At 39.1% G+C, this 17,392-nt stretch overlaps 1 protein-coding gene across 1 annotated transcript in view; it reads left to right on the forward strand.

Moving 5' to 3' along the window:
• FBLN1 (fibulin 1) overlaps positions 1–17,392 on the forward strand; it is an 82,585-nt gene that overhangs the window by 1,638 nt on the left and 63,555 nt on the right. The window contains exon 2 of the mRNA XM_082485801.1: positions 13,857–13,956. Within this exon, the coding sequence (XP_082341927.1) occupies positions 13,857–13,956 (100 nt within the window). The remainder of the gene's footprint in view (positions 1–13,856; positions 13,957–17,392) is intronic.

Below are 17,392 nucleotides of genomic sequence, written 5' to 3' on the forward strand. Positions count from 1 at the left end.
GCCAGAGTCCCAAGATAGCTCCTACTTTCTCTCAGACAGCAGGGTACATCAGTAAAACTGTGCCTTTGATGTATCAGGGTGAACAGACGTAGTACTTTTAAGCATTTAACATTATTGTAAAACAAGGAGTAATTTCATTTTGTAATCTTAGTGTATATTTAAACAGCTGCTGGACTACTTTTTAGAAAAAAGGTAAGTAATTAGCTATATAAGTTCAGGTTTTCAGAGTTTTTTGTTAACACAAACTATAGCCAAATTTGGCAATAAAAGGCATATCAGTTTTTTATTCTCTAATAAAAATCCATACTCTTAATTTCAGCTAGAATTTCTACATCCTTAGAATTTTGAAAACAGTACATTGGATAAAATTAGATTTAAATGTCTAAAAGCAGATGAGGATCCTTGCTTAGGACGCTAACTTCTGACTAGTAGACTTCTCAGGTGAAATAAGTACTAGTAATTGTAACTAATAATTTAATAACTACTAGTAACTGTAACTGCTGTAAGAAATATTTTCTTTCTGCATTATTTCACATGGCCATCTGTGTTTTGCAGGCAAATGAAGTAATTACTTTGTGAGATCATGTTGTTTAAGTGCAGGCTCTTTGGGGCAGAGCCGGCGTTCTGCTGTGTGGCTAGTACTAAGGGCCTTGGGGCAAAGAGGAGCTCCTAACTGCTTTAGTGATACAGTTGCCAAGTTACTAGGAAACATATTTCTGAAGCACAGCTTCCTCCTAAGCTTGTTACCATCAGTTTTCTTAATTACTTTTTCTTACTAATGAATCACCAAATCATCAGTATCTAGTCATTAAAGTCTGCATTCTGAAAAAACAGAAGGGACTGCCTTCACTGGAACTGCCCGGTGCACGTGACTATAGATATGCACGTCATTCTCTGCAAAAGTAAAGGTCTTACAAACCTAAATTTTATAATGCAACTTTGGTTTATTGTAAACACTTAATTTTTTAGAAACTTTTTTTTTGCTTATGATGTAAACTGCCATCTATTGAATAAGATGAATTATGCACATCATTATGTCCAGTCAGTGTATGAATAGTTCATCCTCTAGCTGCGTCTTTGGCATGTCTTGGTACTACAGGCACAGACAGTTTAACTAACTAAACATCTGGAAACATGTCTTTTCAGGGTGAGCTTATAGTTTGTAATAAAAAAAGTGTTCCACTGACCTTGTGGAATGAGTTTTATTTTAGGATTATGATTTTTACATGTGCTTTTATAGCAGTAAATTTATAAGGAGTATATGGGTGGAGGTAGGACTTATAAAAGGCTAAATCTGTGCTTTCTTGCCTGCTACCATAGATAAAATCTCTTCAAAACTCACACACTACCAAGAAATACAGTTCTAGAATATGAGTGCTGTCTCTAAATTAGTTTTCAGTTGAGCGTCTTTTTAATAGTCCATTTTCAGACATGACATTTTATTGCAATCAGGGAAAAGCAAGATGTTAAACTCGTGTTTTTCATCTGTGTAATTGAAAGCAGACATGTTAGTGAAATCCAAGACGAAAATCCATAAACTAGCTTATCAAGTTACTGCTGTATATTTATACTGTTCTGTCAGATTTCAGGCATTATCTGATAGCAGGTCAATGCATTTTCAAGTTATTTATTTATTGTTGCACTTTAGCCCATTCTGCAAGTTTCATACCAACTTTACATGTGTTTTTAATAAATAGTTGTAAGACCAGCTTGTTCTACAATACTTTTATTAACATTTTCTAAAATGAAGGATGAGTCTTAGACCTCTGTGACTTGACAGAAATAGAGTTACCTGGGACCATAAAAGAATTTAAGTTTGGTTTTGTGAGTTATGAATAGATCTAAAGAAGTAGGTGGAAAAATCAATTCAGTAAACAGAGAATATGGGTTTACTAGATGTAGTAAAATACCTGTAGAGAAAAAAAGGGAATGAGACAGTGAAGGTCAATAAAGAGCAAGCTGAAATCCAAATAAAAGAAAAAATCAGGGCACAGGCAAGAACTTTAATGGTAGCATAGAGTGGTTTCATATGAAAGAGATAAATGAACAAAAGCTTTTGTGAAAAAGGTAGCAAAAAGTGATGGTTGACAGTGACAGAGAATAAGGAAAATGAGTAACATTAAGAAAGAACAAAATAAGCAGATCATTTTAGTCATAACAGGCAAAAGTTTTTATAAAGCACTCAGGAAGTGTCAAGCATATGTATTTATGTGTCTATTCGATGGAAGTAGGCCAGGTGTTAAGATTTTGATAGTTAAGTCATCACATGTAATTAAGCTAGGAGAGTAGATAACATTGCTCCAAGATAAAATGTAGAAGTGGAGGCAGAAGATTGAGAAGACTTCAGGGTGAGAAAGAACAGAAAAATTGTCCACAAAAGTCAATGAAGGAGTTGTCAGGAGCAAGAGGGAAAACAGTGGAAGAAGGCACAAGAAGCAAAAAGACCGAATATGAAGGAGGGGAAGGGTCAGCATAGATCAGTGAAGATCCCTAGAAGAATGTAAAAAGTTACAGGGTGTGATATTTTGTGAGTAAACATCAGGTGATGTCCTGGGTAATTTGCAGTGACAGGGAGAGTGTGTACAGTGAGGGAAAAATTGTGACAATAACCTGCCTGTTTATCAGACTGGGTGATGATTCTTCTCCTGCTGAAATCATCTCTGGCAAGACACTGGGACAGTCCAGTAAAAGTGTTGAAAGTCTTCTCTGATCAACAGTTTTAAAGAAGGATCTCCAGAGCTAATGCTTTCCTGAATACACTGGCACGTCTTCAGCTGACGCAGTTAATGAAGCTTCTTGCCTTCACTTTTTTGAACAGGTAGCACTTTTTTCCCTAGCACTCATGATTAGTTTGTCTCTGCTTTGTACTTAGTATAATCTACTTTAGACTTCTTAAAAGTTTTGAGAAAATGCCCTTTGGATTTCAAATATGTGCAGTTGGATCTTAAAAAGAAACTGAATTTCTAGATTCTCAGGAAGTCTTATTCAAATTCTTTTCAGTTAATCAAATTAATTTAAAATTTTCATTCAAAGAAATCTGAATGACATCTCTGAGTAAGTTTTGGGCACTTATCACACAAGTATAGGAAGTACATTATTTTCTGGATTACAGTAGCACCCACAAATGACCCGTGCTGCACAAGCATGTAAGATGTTCCCTTCTAAAGGGTTCACTTTGGGGGCTAATAGTGTCAATATCTGGATTGAGACCTTAAGCATATTAATAAAGAAAAATATATAAAAAAAATTGTTCATATCAATGCTGAAGTGTATGGATATAGAAATAGTTTGTCTGGTATATTCCAGCATTTTAGGTTGCTTCCTAGGATTTACTAAGCACTTGAAGGATATACTGTACAAATGCTACCAGCTGTACATGCATTTGAAATACTAGAGTCTTCCAGCTTTGAAGCTCTTACCACTGACTAAATTCCAAGCTCAGAGTACTGAGTACTTCTAATATCAATACTTTGGCAGAAAAACTGGAAGAGCTAGATATCAATTTGCAACACAGTTTACACAATTTCAATAATGAGGAAAGTCTCAAGGGAGAGTTTTAGTAATGTTTTCTCCAAAAGAAAACCTTTCCTAAATCATTGTTGTATGAATATGTACAAAAAATGGATCTTTATTTTCTCCCTGCTCTGTAAAGTCTGCAGTTCCTTCTGTGTTCATTAGTTACTTGATCCTTGTCCCATTATGCTATAGCTTTTATCCCATCTACATAGTGTTTCCAGACTATTCTTTAAATATCGCAGTAGTAGTCTATCAGAACCTTTCATCATCGTCTATCTCTTTTTGTTATTCAGCAATAAATATGCCTATACAGTAGATACTTGTCACTTAAGCAGTATATAAAAGCGTAGTTATTCTTGCTAATTTTCTGGTCAGATGAAAACAGAGAAATCCCAGTGTGAAAATGTTTTTCCTGTAGCCATTTCACATGAGCAAATATAGAAATGCTTGAGCATATATACATTTGATACTCTGAGATGTGCTGCTTTGTCATATTCTCATATACATTCTATTTCAATTGCCTTTATTTAAATATATATATATTTGGACTTGATCCAAAGTTCTTTAAGGTATGTCTAAAGACTGTCATTTACTACAGTACTTTTTGAATCATGGCCTTTATATGAATGAACAGGACTAACAATAGATTAATTGTAACACCTGATAGAAAACTTTCTAATCACACATTTTTTTAAGATTTGAAATGTGAAATCAAGAGAAGACAAAAACTTGTTCTTAAATGAGAAAGAAAAAGTGCCACTTCAGGCTATCAACACCCTGTGAAGTGATTTCATTATTTGCACAATTTTTTCACAGAGCGAGGAGTGAAGGACAAAATTTAGCGTGTTCTTGTCAGAAAGAGCAGTTCCTGTTCTTCCAATTATGAATCTTTTTTGTAGGTCCACCCATATCATCTTGGCGGGTCTGGGTTCTTTAGGCCACCTATCTCCATCAGAGCTGCAAATGTACCCTCTTTTTTCATGTTCTTGTGAGTATGTAAAGTCTAGGACAGCCATTACTTCTACTAAGCTGTTTATATGGTGCTGACTCAGTGGGCTCCAGTACTAAATTTCTCTCAATTTCGTCATGTCTTCTAGAAATCGTCAGAACAGCCTTCAGTCTTCTAGTCGTAGTATCTTTCAAACTCCAGCCTCCTTGTAGAAGACCAAAAAATAACCTAAATAGAAAGATGAAAAAAATCCTGTTAATTTGGAAAGACAGAAAAGACATTCACATGAAGTAGCAGTCCTTAGATAAGGGTTGTTGAAGTGTGTAAGAGCCTGTGTGTAAGAGGTAGTGACAAAGGAAATGGGTTTAAATGGGCTTTTGGGGCAGACAGTGGGGTAATATATTATTAAAAATTCTCTGTCATTAGGGTCATTGAAGCACAAGAGCACATTGCCTAGAGAGGTTGTGAAATCAGCCTCACTTGATATCGTTATGAACAACTAAATAGAAATCTACCTGGAACTGACCAAATTTAACAGTTCTGCCTGAGAGTAGTAGGTAGGACAAGATAACCTCTTGAGGGTTCCTGCATCCCTGTCTTCTGTCATATTTTGGTATGTATATAGGATGCCTTATAGTTTTCCTGTGATAGGTGGAGTCTTCATTTCTCTTTTTTTAGTATCCAGTTGCCTTTTTTGAAAGATTTTTTTTTTTATTAGAACTTAGACAAAATAAGAAACCCCACAGTAAAGCACTTACTTTCCGCACCAGGGAAAATAAGGCATGTTGTAAAAGACTGTTGCCTTCCTCAGACCTGTCCTTAGCACCAAACACACCTCATCACCACCTATTGCCATGAACAATTTTAAGAGCTTCTTTTATTAACTGCAAACAGACACCTCATAAAATGAGGTTTGACCATATCTGAAAAATTCCCCTAATTGTGTGATGGCCATTGCTGGTGCTACCAGAGCCACATTCCCCATAAATGAGTGTTCTCCAGACCTAAGAAAATTTCCAGTAAAACATTGGCTGTTTCAAAACCAACCACAAAACGCACTAACATACCAGGCATTTCCTTTAGGGTGCTGCTACTTTAGTGAGTGTGCTAACTGGGTTTCTTCAGTGATTTCAGCTATCCTGAAATAATCACACTCAGCTGAGAATTCATCTGAAGCTAAAGCTTCAAGCCCTTTAAGCCTGTTGAGGGAGAATGTCGTATTTCTTAGCAGCACATGAATTGTGAGTGATAGTCCATCCGTCCATAAAGATACGGTATGACCTCCACGCTTGGAAGGAAGAAGCACCATTGTCACAGGGCCCTCTTTGAGGGCAAAGAGTAGTCTAGAGCAGTACTGGAGAAGGACAGCTGGAGATGAACACAGCCTTTCAGGTTGCAACATATGCACTAGAGACTGCCTTCTGGCTTGTGCTGTTGTGGGGAGTATAAGAGAGGGCATCTTGGCTCCAAGTTTCATGCATTTATTATGAAGTTCAAGCTGATATATTCTTTAAGGGAACCTGTAAGAATCACCCAGTGGAAGGACTAAGAATAGCTTACTGTCAAAATGTGAGTCATGCCACAGCTCAGCTGTGTCTATTCATCTTACCCCATCAGTATATTACAATATTTGATGCATGGTTTTGAGGTAAACAAGAATGTGTCGCAGAAAAAGAAAAGCTCCTATTAACTTTACTTGTTTCGCTGCATATAAAATGGAGGAGATGCATCTTCATTGCAACTTCAGTTTGAAGGGATCTACCAAATACGACATCTCAGATGGAGAATGGCAATGCTTTCCTGCATCACTCCATTACTCCCAATTCAAAGCATTTGTTTCAGGGAATCATGAGGCCAGATTTTCTATTGTGTGTCTTTCTCTTCCGTAGTTCCAGGTCTCCTTCACCCTTTCCTCTGCTGTGTGCCCAATCCCCAGGCTTACACAAGAGATCAACGTGCAACAAGGCTGTACTTATCATGTTAGTCTATTACCAGTTGGACCTTTGAAGTCAGCTGGATTCCCTCTTGTCTAAACACATCTCTGCGTCTATTTGATGCCTTAAATAGCCAGCCAGAACGTATTTGCATTGCCAGCAAACAGCATTTCCACAGTTTGTTGTAAGGACAGCCAAAAAATCAAGACTACAAATCCTAGTTGCCAGCACTTGACTGCCATCTCTGCTACAAAGGCAGCTGACTTGTCCACCTAATATTAGCCAGGTGTCATTGTTTCAAGAACAGTTGGTTTGGCATAGCCGATCAGGCTAGGCACACTTTGCTCTGAACCTATAGCACGGTGGAGCCTTGGCCAAAGGGATATGCAGTTGCTCTGATTTTGTGTCAGGAGAGTGCAGATGAAAGGGAGGTTGGAAGACAAAGAATGTGACTCTGAATACTACGAATGGCCAATCTGTCATTTTGAGGATCAAATTCTGTATGTAAACTTGGTTTTTTTTTCAGCTGACAGTTAGATGGATGAGCATCACTCGTAAGACAGTTTTCTTGACAGGACAAGAAAGGTTTTGTCAGAAAGGTACGCTGTGAAAGTTGAAAGTATTTTTCTTACTGGAAACCTAAACCAATGCAAGTCTGTTGTAAGCATGACTTCCAAAAATTCTGGATGACATACTGTTACTGAAACGTGTTGGACTAGTGCTGAGTTTTCACAGAGTCCATCTGCTGCCTGTGTCTGCATATGCTAAGAAGTGATAATCGTGTTGTGTTTTCTCACATTCCATAGTGCTGAGTTTCTTACAGAGTAAATTGAGTGAAGGGCAAGACCTGCACCACATTTTACAAACTTTATGAATTAATGCACTTAAAAGTTTGATAACATCTTAATAAGGAGGTGTGACTTTGACAGCTTGACCTGGGCTCACTTCCAAATCCATAATTATCTATAGCTGGTTACGTGGTCTGGGAATTTGATGAATTAGATAGTCTCATCAATTATTGCACTGAAGAACTGGAAAGCTTTACTGGCACTAGCTTGATAAGCCCACCTAGGTTCAGGTGTAGCTTTCGTTTGATATTATCATCAGCTTTATAACTCTTCCATAGATCAGCACTGAGTAATGAACAGCTATCTAATCCTGGATTGTACATAGGCTTTTCCATCATCAGCAGCTGTACGGAATAGCTGCTATTGTAGATTGTTACTTAAAAAAATCTGTCCCTTTGTTGATCTAGCTGGAATGCTACTGCCATGCAAATTATCCAGTCCTTTTTACTTCTGCTTATTTTTTGCACAATTCCCAGAAACAATCCAGGGTTTCTCATTCCAGGAATCATGCTTTTGGGTAACATTCTTCAGCTTATCTTCCTTTTGCAGAAAATATTCACTGTAGCAGCTGAATAAGCAATTATTACATCATAGAAGTCTAAGGTTATACAGATTTTAACCACATTTCTTGCTTTGAACTCCCACACAGTATGGCAATTCTGTTAAGATTAGCAAACTACCTTTTTTTAAAACAACCATATGCTTGTACGCATTTTGCCTATGTAAGCATAGTTCATAGCTAGCACATGAACGCATCACGTGCACAAAATGTTTTAGTTTGTGTGACCTTTAATCGCTTCTTATCTGATAGGTCTTCATGACAGCTTTTGCGAAGTTAGAGATCTTGAGTTCCAGCTGTCTTTCTACTGTGCTCTTCCTGACACTCCCGAAATCTCTGTCAGAATACTACATATACCACCTTAACATCAGGGCAGGCATCCTTGCTGTTATCGTACTAACGCGACTCAAGTTGGATGCCCTGCTGCACATACTTTTTTACAGGGGCAAATTAGTGACGAAGCTGCATTTGATTTTATCCAAAATAGACTTGGATTTTCTCAATTAGTCAATTATCCTGCAAAATTACTGTATCTGAGTGAAAAGGAACTAAAGATGCTACCATCTTAACAGATCTCAGATTTCTTGTCAAATTTTTCTATCTCATGATACCAAAAAGCCGAACGATTGCTTCACAAACTGACAAAATGGACCGGACAGTGTATTTCTGCATGTTACAACTTTCCTGTAGGGTTTCTCCCACCAAATAAAAGGCCATGTTTCAGCTGAACACAGACAGTATTTTCAGCCTTTCCCAGAAGTGTTTTGTCTCTCAGATGCCTGAGATTTCTCCAGCTGATTTGCATGAAACATTATGCACTTGGCAAAATGGTTGAAGGGGCACCAGGTTCAGAAGAGCAGTACTGTAATTCCTATTTGGTCATCTTTGGCACTTCAGCTCTGAGGGGTGCCACGAGCCCATCAACTGCCGTAAGAGACACGCGGTCACATTCAGAGAGAAAAAAGAACCATCACTTTCTGCCCAGTAAGTGAGATTCTTCGAGATGTTGTAATCAGAGTAGTTTCTACCATCTGCTTTCCGCTACCCTTTCCTTTCAGACACCCTGCATTACAAACTTCTAGTTATGAGAAACTGAGGAGAGGCCGTGGCCCCCCCACGCTGTTAGTCCCCTGAGGAGAGTGTAAGGAGGCACAAATGGCCTCACTATGAACTGCTTGCCCAAAGATTTCCGACTGGGAGCCACATGAACAGTTGAATCCACAACACTGGAATAAAAAAAAAAAAAACAAAACCAAAACAACAAACAATAACAAAAAACGAACGCTTATGAGACAATCAGTCTGTCCTGTTTCTAAATACTCATTAACATCTCTTGATGCCAAAATAGTCTGAATTGATTCCAGTGCAATCAGAAGTTGACACCCAAAGCGTGAGACACGTACTTTCTGAGATTTTGAAAGAGTAGAGATTTGTCCACGAATAACCATTTTTAAAAGCAAACTGCAAATCCGAGCTAGAGAAAATGTTTTTCACTGTTTTATTGTTATGTTTTAGAAGAATGGCCTTGAGGGTGGAGTCCTTGCTTTACTGCTTGTTTTTCACTTCCCTCTATTCTCAAGAGATTTTTGGCAGGATCTTTGGAGGATATGAATTGTGATGTCACCAAAAAAAATGAGCCTGGACCACAGTTTTCCCTCAACAGACTATCCGAAATCCTTCTTTGTCTGGATGCACTCCTACAGACGAGATTGCTTAGCTTGGCCTGCTTTGATTCTTGAGTTATTTGGTTAGAGTAGAGGTGTGTTGCCAGCGCTGGGAGGGAAGAACTGGTGTCCAGAGCCAGGGATTGTCCTTCTGGGGAGAAACTTGGCTAAAGACCCATTTTTACAAAGCCCTGTGAAAACCTGCAGCCAGCTCTGCACTTCAGTTAAATGTGTGTCATTTTTCAACACGGTTAAGATTAATTGCAGACAACAGCACTAAAAATACAATTACTTGTAACACATTGTATGAAATTTGATGGATGTAATGTTTGTTAGCATTACACTGGCAGACAGAGAGCACCAGACAGGGTCCATATTCCCAAAGAAGAGATCAGATGCAAATTCACATCTTTCACCACAGGCAGATATTTATTTACAAGACTGATTTTCTCTGTAGCATTATAAACTACAGTTAGCTTTCAGACCCTGGCATGAATTCTGGACACACCGAGGAATTCAAGAGAAATATTGCCTTGACTTCATAATGACAGAATTTTGACCATTATTTTGGGTATGTAAGTAAGACTAGAAGGGTGACCTGGGTCATAGAGTACAGAGCTCTGTTATAAACTAACATTTAATGTAATTCCGTTTATAAGTGTAATGATTTTCTTATTAAAAAAATGTTTGGTTTACTTGATCCCATAATTTTGATTATTGTTTACTGCTGTAATATTTGTTGACAGAAACCACATCCTTTCACAAGCTGTACTTATCTAGGCTTAAAACTGTCTATTTCTTCCAATTTCTCCTTGTGTAATAGGGCTTTGATTGCCCTGCCTTTCTTTACACATTTTCCATTTTGATGTAATCTTTCCTAAAGAGGGATGGCCAGAATTATGCTCGAACTTTGTATCATAGAAATGATAATTATCTTAAAACGACTGATGCATCCTAAAAATCACATTTAACTCTTTCCTTTTTGCTTTGAATTGTTGGATTATAATCACTGGTCAGGAATAGAGGTTGTTCCCTGAAAACAGCTGAGTTCCTGGGGGGGGTTGTCTTCTCTACTTGCTTTCAGCTGCTTTTTACTTTCCTACATATGAAGATCTGCCAGTTGAGGTACTCATGTAAACGCTGTTTGATGTGTGTCAAAGTAAGTGCGATCAGGAACAGAACAGGTTAGGAGGTGGATACATGGACAGATGGAAGAAGGCTGTAACCCTCATACATCAGGAGCACCTGGAGAATGATGGCTTTGTAACTGACATAGGTGGAGACAGATGCTTGTCCTTACTAGACTCTGCGGGAAGTGATTTGTGAAGATGGATAGTCTTGAATATAATCATATAATCATAAAAATCATAGAATGGTTTAGGTTGGAAGGGACCTTGAAGATCATCAAGTTCCAACCCCCCTGCCATAGGCAGGGAGACCTGCCATTAGACCAGGTTGCTCAAAGCCCCATCCAACCTGGCCTTGAACACCTCCAGGGATGAGGCTTCAACAACTTCACTGGGCAACCTGTTTCAGTGCCTTACCACCCTTAAAGTGAAAAATTTCTTCCTAATATTTAATCTAAACCTACCGTCTTCCAGTTTAATGCCATTCCCCTTGTCCTTTCACTACATGGCCTAGTAAAAAATCCTTCCCCGGCTCTCCTGTAGGCCCCCTTTAAGTACTGGAAAGCTGCAATAAGATCTCCCCAGAGCCTTCTCTTCTCCAGGCTGAACAACCCCAACTCTCTCAACTTTTCCTCATAGGAGAGGTGCTGCTGCTTATTTAATTTTGCTCCCTTTAGATGTGATTGGAGCAAAATTAAGAATGAGACAATCATGTGCAGCATTTTATGATCCAGTGGAGAGAGATGGTCTGGGAATGACCTGGTGTGCACTCACTGTTCTGCCACCAGCTTGCTGTGTAAGTTGAGCAAGTCATTTCATCCTTCTGTACTTCAGCTTCTCCATCAAAAAGAAGTAAATGAGATTTGCCTTTCTCTGTGCAGCAGAGACCTACAGATGAAAGGATCTACTGTATTTTTCATTAAGTAACCAGTCAGAATCATTTAGGTTGGAAGGGACCTCTTGAGATCATCCAGTGTTTGAACATTTTCACGGTAAAGAAGTGTTTTCTTCTGTTCAGAGGGAACATTGTATAGTATAATTTGTGCCAATTGCCTCTTGTCCTGTCAGTGGACACTACTGAAAGGAGTCTGGCTCCCTCTTTTTCATCCCCTCCCATCAGGTATTTATAAACATCGATCGGATTCCCCTGAGACTTCTTTTCTCCAGGCGAAACAGTCCTAGCTCTCTCAAGTCTCTCCTCATATGAAACATACTCCAGTGCATAAATCATCTTGGTGTCCCTGCACTGGACTCACTCCAGTAAGTCCATATCGTTCTTGAACCTGGGGTCCCAGGACTGGACACAGCACTCTAGGTGTGGCTTCATTGGTGCCGAGCAGAGAGGAAGGATCACCTCCTTCAACCTACTACTAGTGCTCTGTTTAATGCAGCCCAAGATGGTGCTGGCTGCCTTTGCTGCAAAGGTGCATTGCTGGCTTATGATTAGCTTCATGTCCACCAGGACACTCAGGTCCTTCTCTGCAGACCTGCTTTCTAGTTGGTAAGTCCCCTGTGTGTACTGGTGCATAGGGCTTATTCCTCCCCAGATGCAGGACTTTGCATTTCCCTTTGCTGAATTTCATGAGGTTCCTCACTGCCCATTTCTCCAGCCTGTTGATATCCCTCTGGATGGCAGCACAACCATCTGGTACATCAGCCACTCCTCCCAGTTCTGTATCATCTGTGAACTTGTTGAGGATGCACTCTTTCCCAGTGTCCACGTCATTAATGAAGATGCTGAACAGTGTTGGAACCAGCGTTGACACCTGAGATACACCACCAGTGACTTGCCTCCAACTGGACTTTGTGCCACTGATCACACTACTCTGGGCCTGGCCATTCAGCCAGTTTTCAGTCCCTATCTCTGTCCACTTACTTAACCTGTACATGGTCAGCTTGTCTATGAGGGTGTTACAGGAGACAGTGTCAAAAGCCTTACTGATGTCAAGGTAAACAATATCCACTGCTCTCTCCTCATCCCCCAAGCTAGCCACCTCATTGTAGAAGTTATGCGGTTGGTTAGCATGCTATCCCCTTCATAAATCCAATCTGAGTTCTCCCAATGACCTTGTTGTCCTTCATGTATTTGGACACTGTTTCCAGGAGGGTTTTTGCTATCACCTTCCCAGACAGAAGAGGATCACCGGCCTGTAGTTTCCCAGATCTTCTCTCTGGTCCTTCTTGAAGACAGGGGGACATTTGTTCTCTCATTCTTCAGGAACTTCTCTCATTCGCCATGACCTCTCAAAGATAATTGAGTAGTCAGCTCACAGTCCCTCGGCACTCGTGCACTCATGGGTGCAGCCTGTCAGGGCCATCAGTCAAAAAACTTATGAAACAAAGAGAAAACTTTAGAAAGCTGCCTCTCTTGATAATCAGGTGGGTTTTTTTACACAGATTGCATATTTGTTATAAAGGAGCTGTTCAGTGTCCAGGCTACAAGATAATTAATAGGAAAATGTGACTCATGTTTTATTCCAAGTTCTGATACACCTGCTGTGCAGTGAACTTTTGCACTTGGAGTATCAAGTAGTACTTGTCAGTTCATTAACAGTATTTAGTTTTATTAAATTAGAGACTTTTGCAAAAATCGTACACTGCACAAGTAATTATCTTCAGTGTGCTTTTCCCAGTAGTTTCAGGGTTCGTATCAGTTGGTATCTGTATTGATTTTTCTGTGATATGTTAAGTGATCAAAATACCACATACCTTTCTGTTTTTCTGTAGAATACCTTTTCATTTGCAGACATACTTTTGAGTAAAACAGATTAATTGGATACTAACCTCAGTAAAAAATAGTTCTACAAATTAACTTTTAATGAGATTCATCTGTTTTTCATATCAGACGGCTTATCCTGTATTCTTCATGATTTTAAAAGGTTGCTTGTTGCTGCTGCCGCATTTGATAATAAAGGAGTGCAATCTGCCAGATCCTTTATTGTGCAGGACTCTATCTATCTGAAGTGTTTTTTGCTGGACTATCAGTCTCTAGGCTGTGGAAGGTTAAGGGAAACTGCAGTTTGCTTCACTGAGGAAGGAGTACTTCCAGCACTTGGGCTGATTGCAAGGTGCTAACGGATGTGTCATTTGGCCATGGCTGGCTTTTGGATGGGTGCGCTATTCGCGTGTAGAGTGGGGAGGGGAAAACAAACTGACCCTCTTTTGTTGTGTTTTGTTTTTAACTGGCAGATGCAATGCTGTTTACTAAGGTCGTATTAAAGATATTGTTGTGTTTTTCTTTCTTCCCTCATTTCTGCAGATCCTTCAATGGAAGAATGCTGTGACAAGGGTATTGAATGGGCAAATAAAAACAGAATATGTGCTTCTCTACCGTTAATATCCGAGTCCAGAGAATGCAGGTATATAGTTCTGTATTATATATTAAACTATAGTTTATATTTTCATGTAAAACCATGGGAATGTCAGGTAAGAAAGCTGATACAGAAAATGAAGCACCTAGCTCTTAAATCCAAGTTTTTCAAATCCGCATCTAGCCTTGGGGAGTACCTACTGACTACCTACTTTTCTTCTATTTAGTCCTTTAATTTTTCTTCTGTTGGTCTAGTGTAGAGTCACCCAGCTCTAATCTGCTTGATATGTACTATCTCGTAGTCAGGAGTTTTTCCACTATACCCTACTCACAGGGCTTGAACTCTGCCTACAGTCAGTACATCTCAGTATGACTCCACTACTGTCAGCAAAGCTTCTTCAGTTTATACTGATTATCAGTCTAGCCCAGCAACAGTCCAGATTCTTGGGCAACAGTTTATTAAGAAACAGAACAGATCCTGTACATGAATAATCTATGGGTTGAATACATACATACGTGTGTATGGAAGGCAGCCTTTTAAAACTGTTCCTCCTGTGTGGTGCAACCCAGATAATCGTCTTGCAGTTCTTAGTTGAATAGCTGTGGGGGGGAAATTAAAGCTTAAGTCAAGGAGATTTCTAGTTATGTAGAATATCTGACTTCTGTCAAATGTATTTGACCGTACAAAATAGTAACCTTTAGTTAATAAATAGATATATTAATTCTACTGACATTTAATAGGATACTAATGTCTATTATGTAATCCGGAAAATGAAAGAATGAAGTTAAATGTTCAAATTATTTACACAGTAATACTTTGGTTAGACTGAATCTCTTAGATGGTTGGGGCATTCATATTTTTTATGTCAATGATAGTTTGCATTATTTTTGTTGTTAAATGCACTTTGTTAAATTTAAATAGTGGAGCTAAAATTTTGTGTAGTTTGAGGGGCAGTTTCACAGAGGACTTTGTATTTAAAACATATTACATTGCTCCCCTCTATCTTTTCAAATGGATTGCAAAGTGATTTAACCTTGGTAACTGTAGAAATGTTGGATTGATCTTTATTACGGAAAGAATGTGTCTTGCAGGCAAGTCTGTCTATGTTTTCTGACTTTGGCATTTATATTGGCATTGAAAGCACTCTCTTATGCAGAAGAATTGTCAGATAGCACTTAAATCCCAATTTAGGAAATACTTGGAGAGTCAGAAGAGTTACAGACAAAACAGAGGCAGGAAAAACAGGAAACCAAGTTTATTGAACAATCTGTGAGCGAGAGTCTTGATGATTTAATGATCATTTTATTAATGTGAGTTGCCATTCTGCTGTAAATGTAATTTAATCTTTTAAAGATTGCCATTTTAGAGAGTCTTTAGGACTGCATAGGAACTGAAAAAAGCTTACTAATACTTCATCTAGCTTTAGTGCATAACTGATACATAATTAAGAAAATTATAGTGATGTAATGGTAAATAAGAAATGGGTAAAGGCACATATTCTGTGAGAGGCATGAGTACTTACTGAGAAAAAAAGAAGTGGATAAATGCAGTTCAGTGGCATGTACGATAAATAAACATCAGTCCTGGAGCTTGGCTTCACTCTAAAAATGACTAAGTAAAATTGGCACCTTTGACCACTTTCTTTAATGGCAATATTATTCTACTCCAGTTATGATTGCAAACTGGCATATCTGTGAGAGGTACAGAAAAATCACTTTTATGATGCCATTTCAGACACAAAAGTAAGGACCAACTTCTACTCCTAGTTGCTGGTGTAACTGCAGCCAGAATGAACAGTGAGGAGCATGCTTCCCTTGGCAAGCATGTGAGGGTAACGACACTGATTTTGTGCATATATTCCTACGGCACAGAGGTACAAGCAAAACCACGTTCCTTACACTTGCTCAGGTCTAAGCAGGTGAGAATATGCACAGGATGCCTTATTGGTCACAGATTCTCAAAAGAACTTGCTTCCTATTTAGACACTTATATGCAGTGGGAGCTGCCGAGGTACAGATATTTATCATTTATGTGGTTATTTAAACCCCAGCTGGGATCTTTTGACTGTCCAGTGCAGCACAGTGTTGGACAGTGTAGATCGTCTGACTTTGAGTGCTCTAAAAACACATCACCTCTTGGGTGTACAAATCTGTATTACTTCATGCCAGGTGGAGCTGTTTGCCCTGCGTATTTCAGCTTGGTTTTGCAAGGTTAGCAGTCGAATGCAAGGGAAAAATACATTGTGAAGTGAGCAGATTTGATGAAGTTACTGAAGTAAAAATGATTTTGTGCGGTTACATTGCAAAGACTGTTCAACACAGAACAGATTGGATTTGAGTGCTTTACCCAACATGCTTTACAGGAATTTACATGCTGGTTTTGAATCCTCTTCTTAGAATAGTAGTAACATAACGGCGTCTCAGATTCAGTCTTTCCCTCAAAGCAAGCCCACTGCTTGAGTGTCTTTTGCTTTTCTTTTGCTCGTATGAGGAACAAGCTGCCTTATTGAATTAAAATTCCACCCCCTTGACCTTTTCCAAACCATTTAAAGCACATTCATAGTAATCAAGAGAGGTTTCCATGCAAGCACTGACATTCTCGGATCTGCCATGCATCCTAGAAACAAGCTGACAGTTCTGGGTTTCAACATCTTTTTAGGATCCTTCTCCCAAAGTTTCTTGTGGTTCTTGAGGGACTTGCCATCTGTGCGACCGTCAGTTGTCACAGAATCATAGAATACCAGGTCGGAAGGGACCTCAAGGATCATCTGGTCCAACCTTTCTTGGCAGAAATACACTGAATGTGGTACAGTTCAAACTGCAGACGTGCTCACTCTCTTGTCTGACACCACAGGTGAGCCAGCCCTCTGTCTGAAGTTCACATGAATACACAAGATCTATCTGGCTACTGTTACCCAGTCGCATTCAAGTTGAAACAAGGCTTCTGGCTCAATGTCCAGTCACGTCTGCAATCTCTTACTGTGGTTGCTTGTCCCACAAATGAGTATACCTCATTGTATTATCACTCAGGACAGTGGTAGTATTTTTCTCTGTGTCCCCATGACTCAGTAAATATGAGTGTAGGGTTTTAATGAATAATATCTTTGGCTGTCATCACAGCAGCTTTTTGCCCACTCATCCATTTTTTTGTGATGTGGTTAAACTCACAGCAGCTGGAAACAGCTGCCATTTATTTTTGGAACTCAACCTGCCCAGTAAATCTTCTTCCTTTCAAAATGAAGCTTCCCCTGCCCAGAGCTCTTAGCAAGTGAACTTAATTCCGGGGCCAGAAACAGCATATCTCCATTTGAGAACTGCATGCCTTTAGCACTGTGTAAAGTCTTTTTGGAGTTACATTGGGAATAACATTATTTATTATTAGTGTCGCAAAAATGCATAAAAGAAGCAGCTACAGAATGGTCTGCTAGGTGCTATGCAAAAACAGAACAAAAAGGTGATCTGTTCCCAAGCAGAGACAATTGGCA

Source organism: Vanellus vanellus (assembly GCF_965231255.1).
Source record: "Vanellus vanellus genome assembly, chromosome: 1".
NCBI classification, from domain to species: Eukaryota; Metazoa; Chordata; class Aves; order Charadriiformes; family Charadriidae; genus Vanellus; species Vanellus vanellus.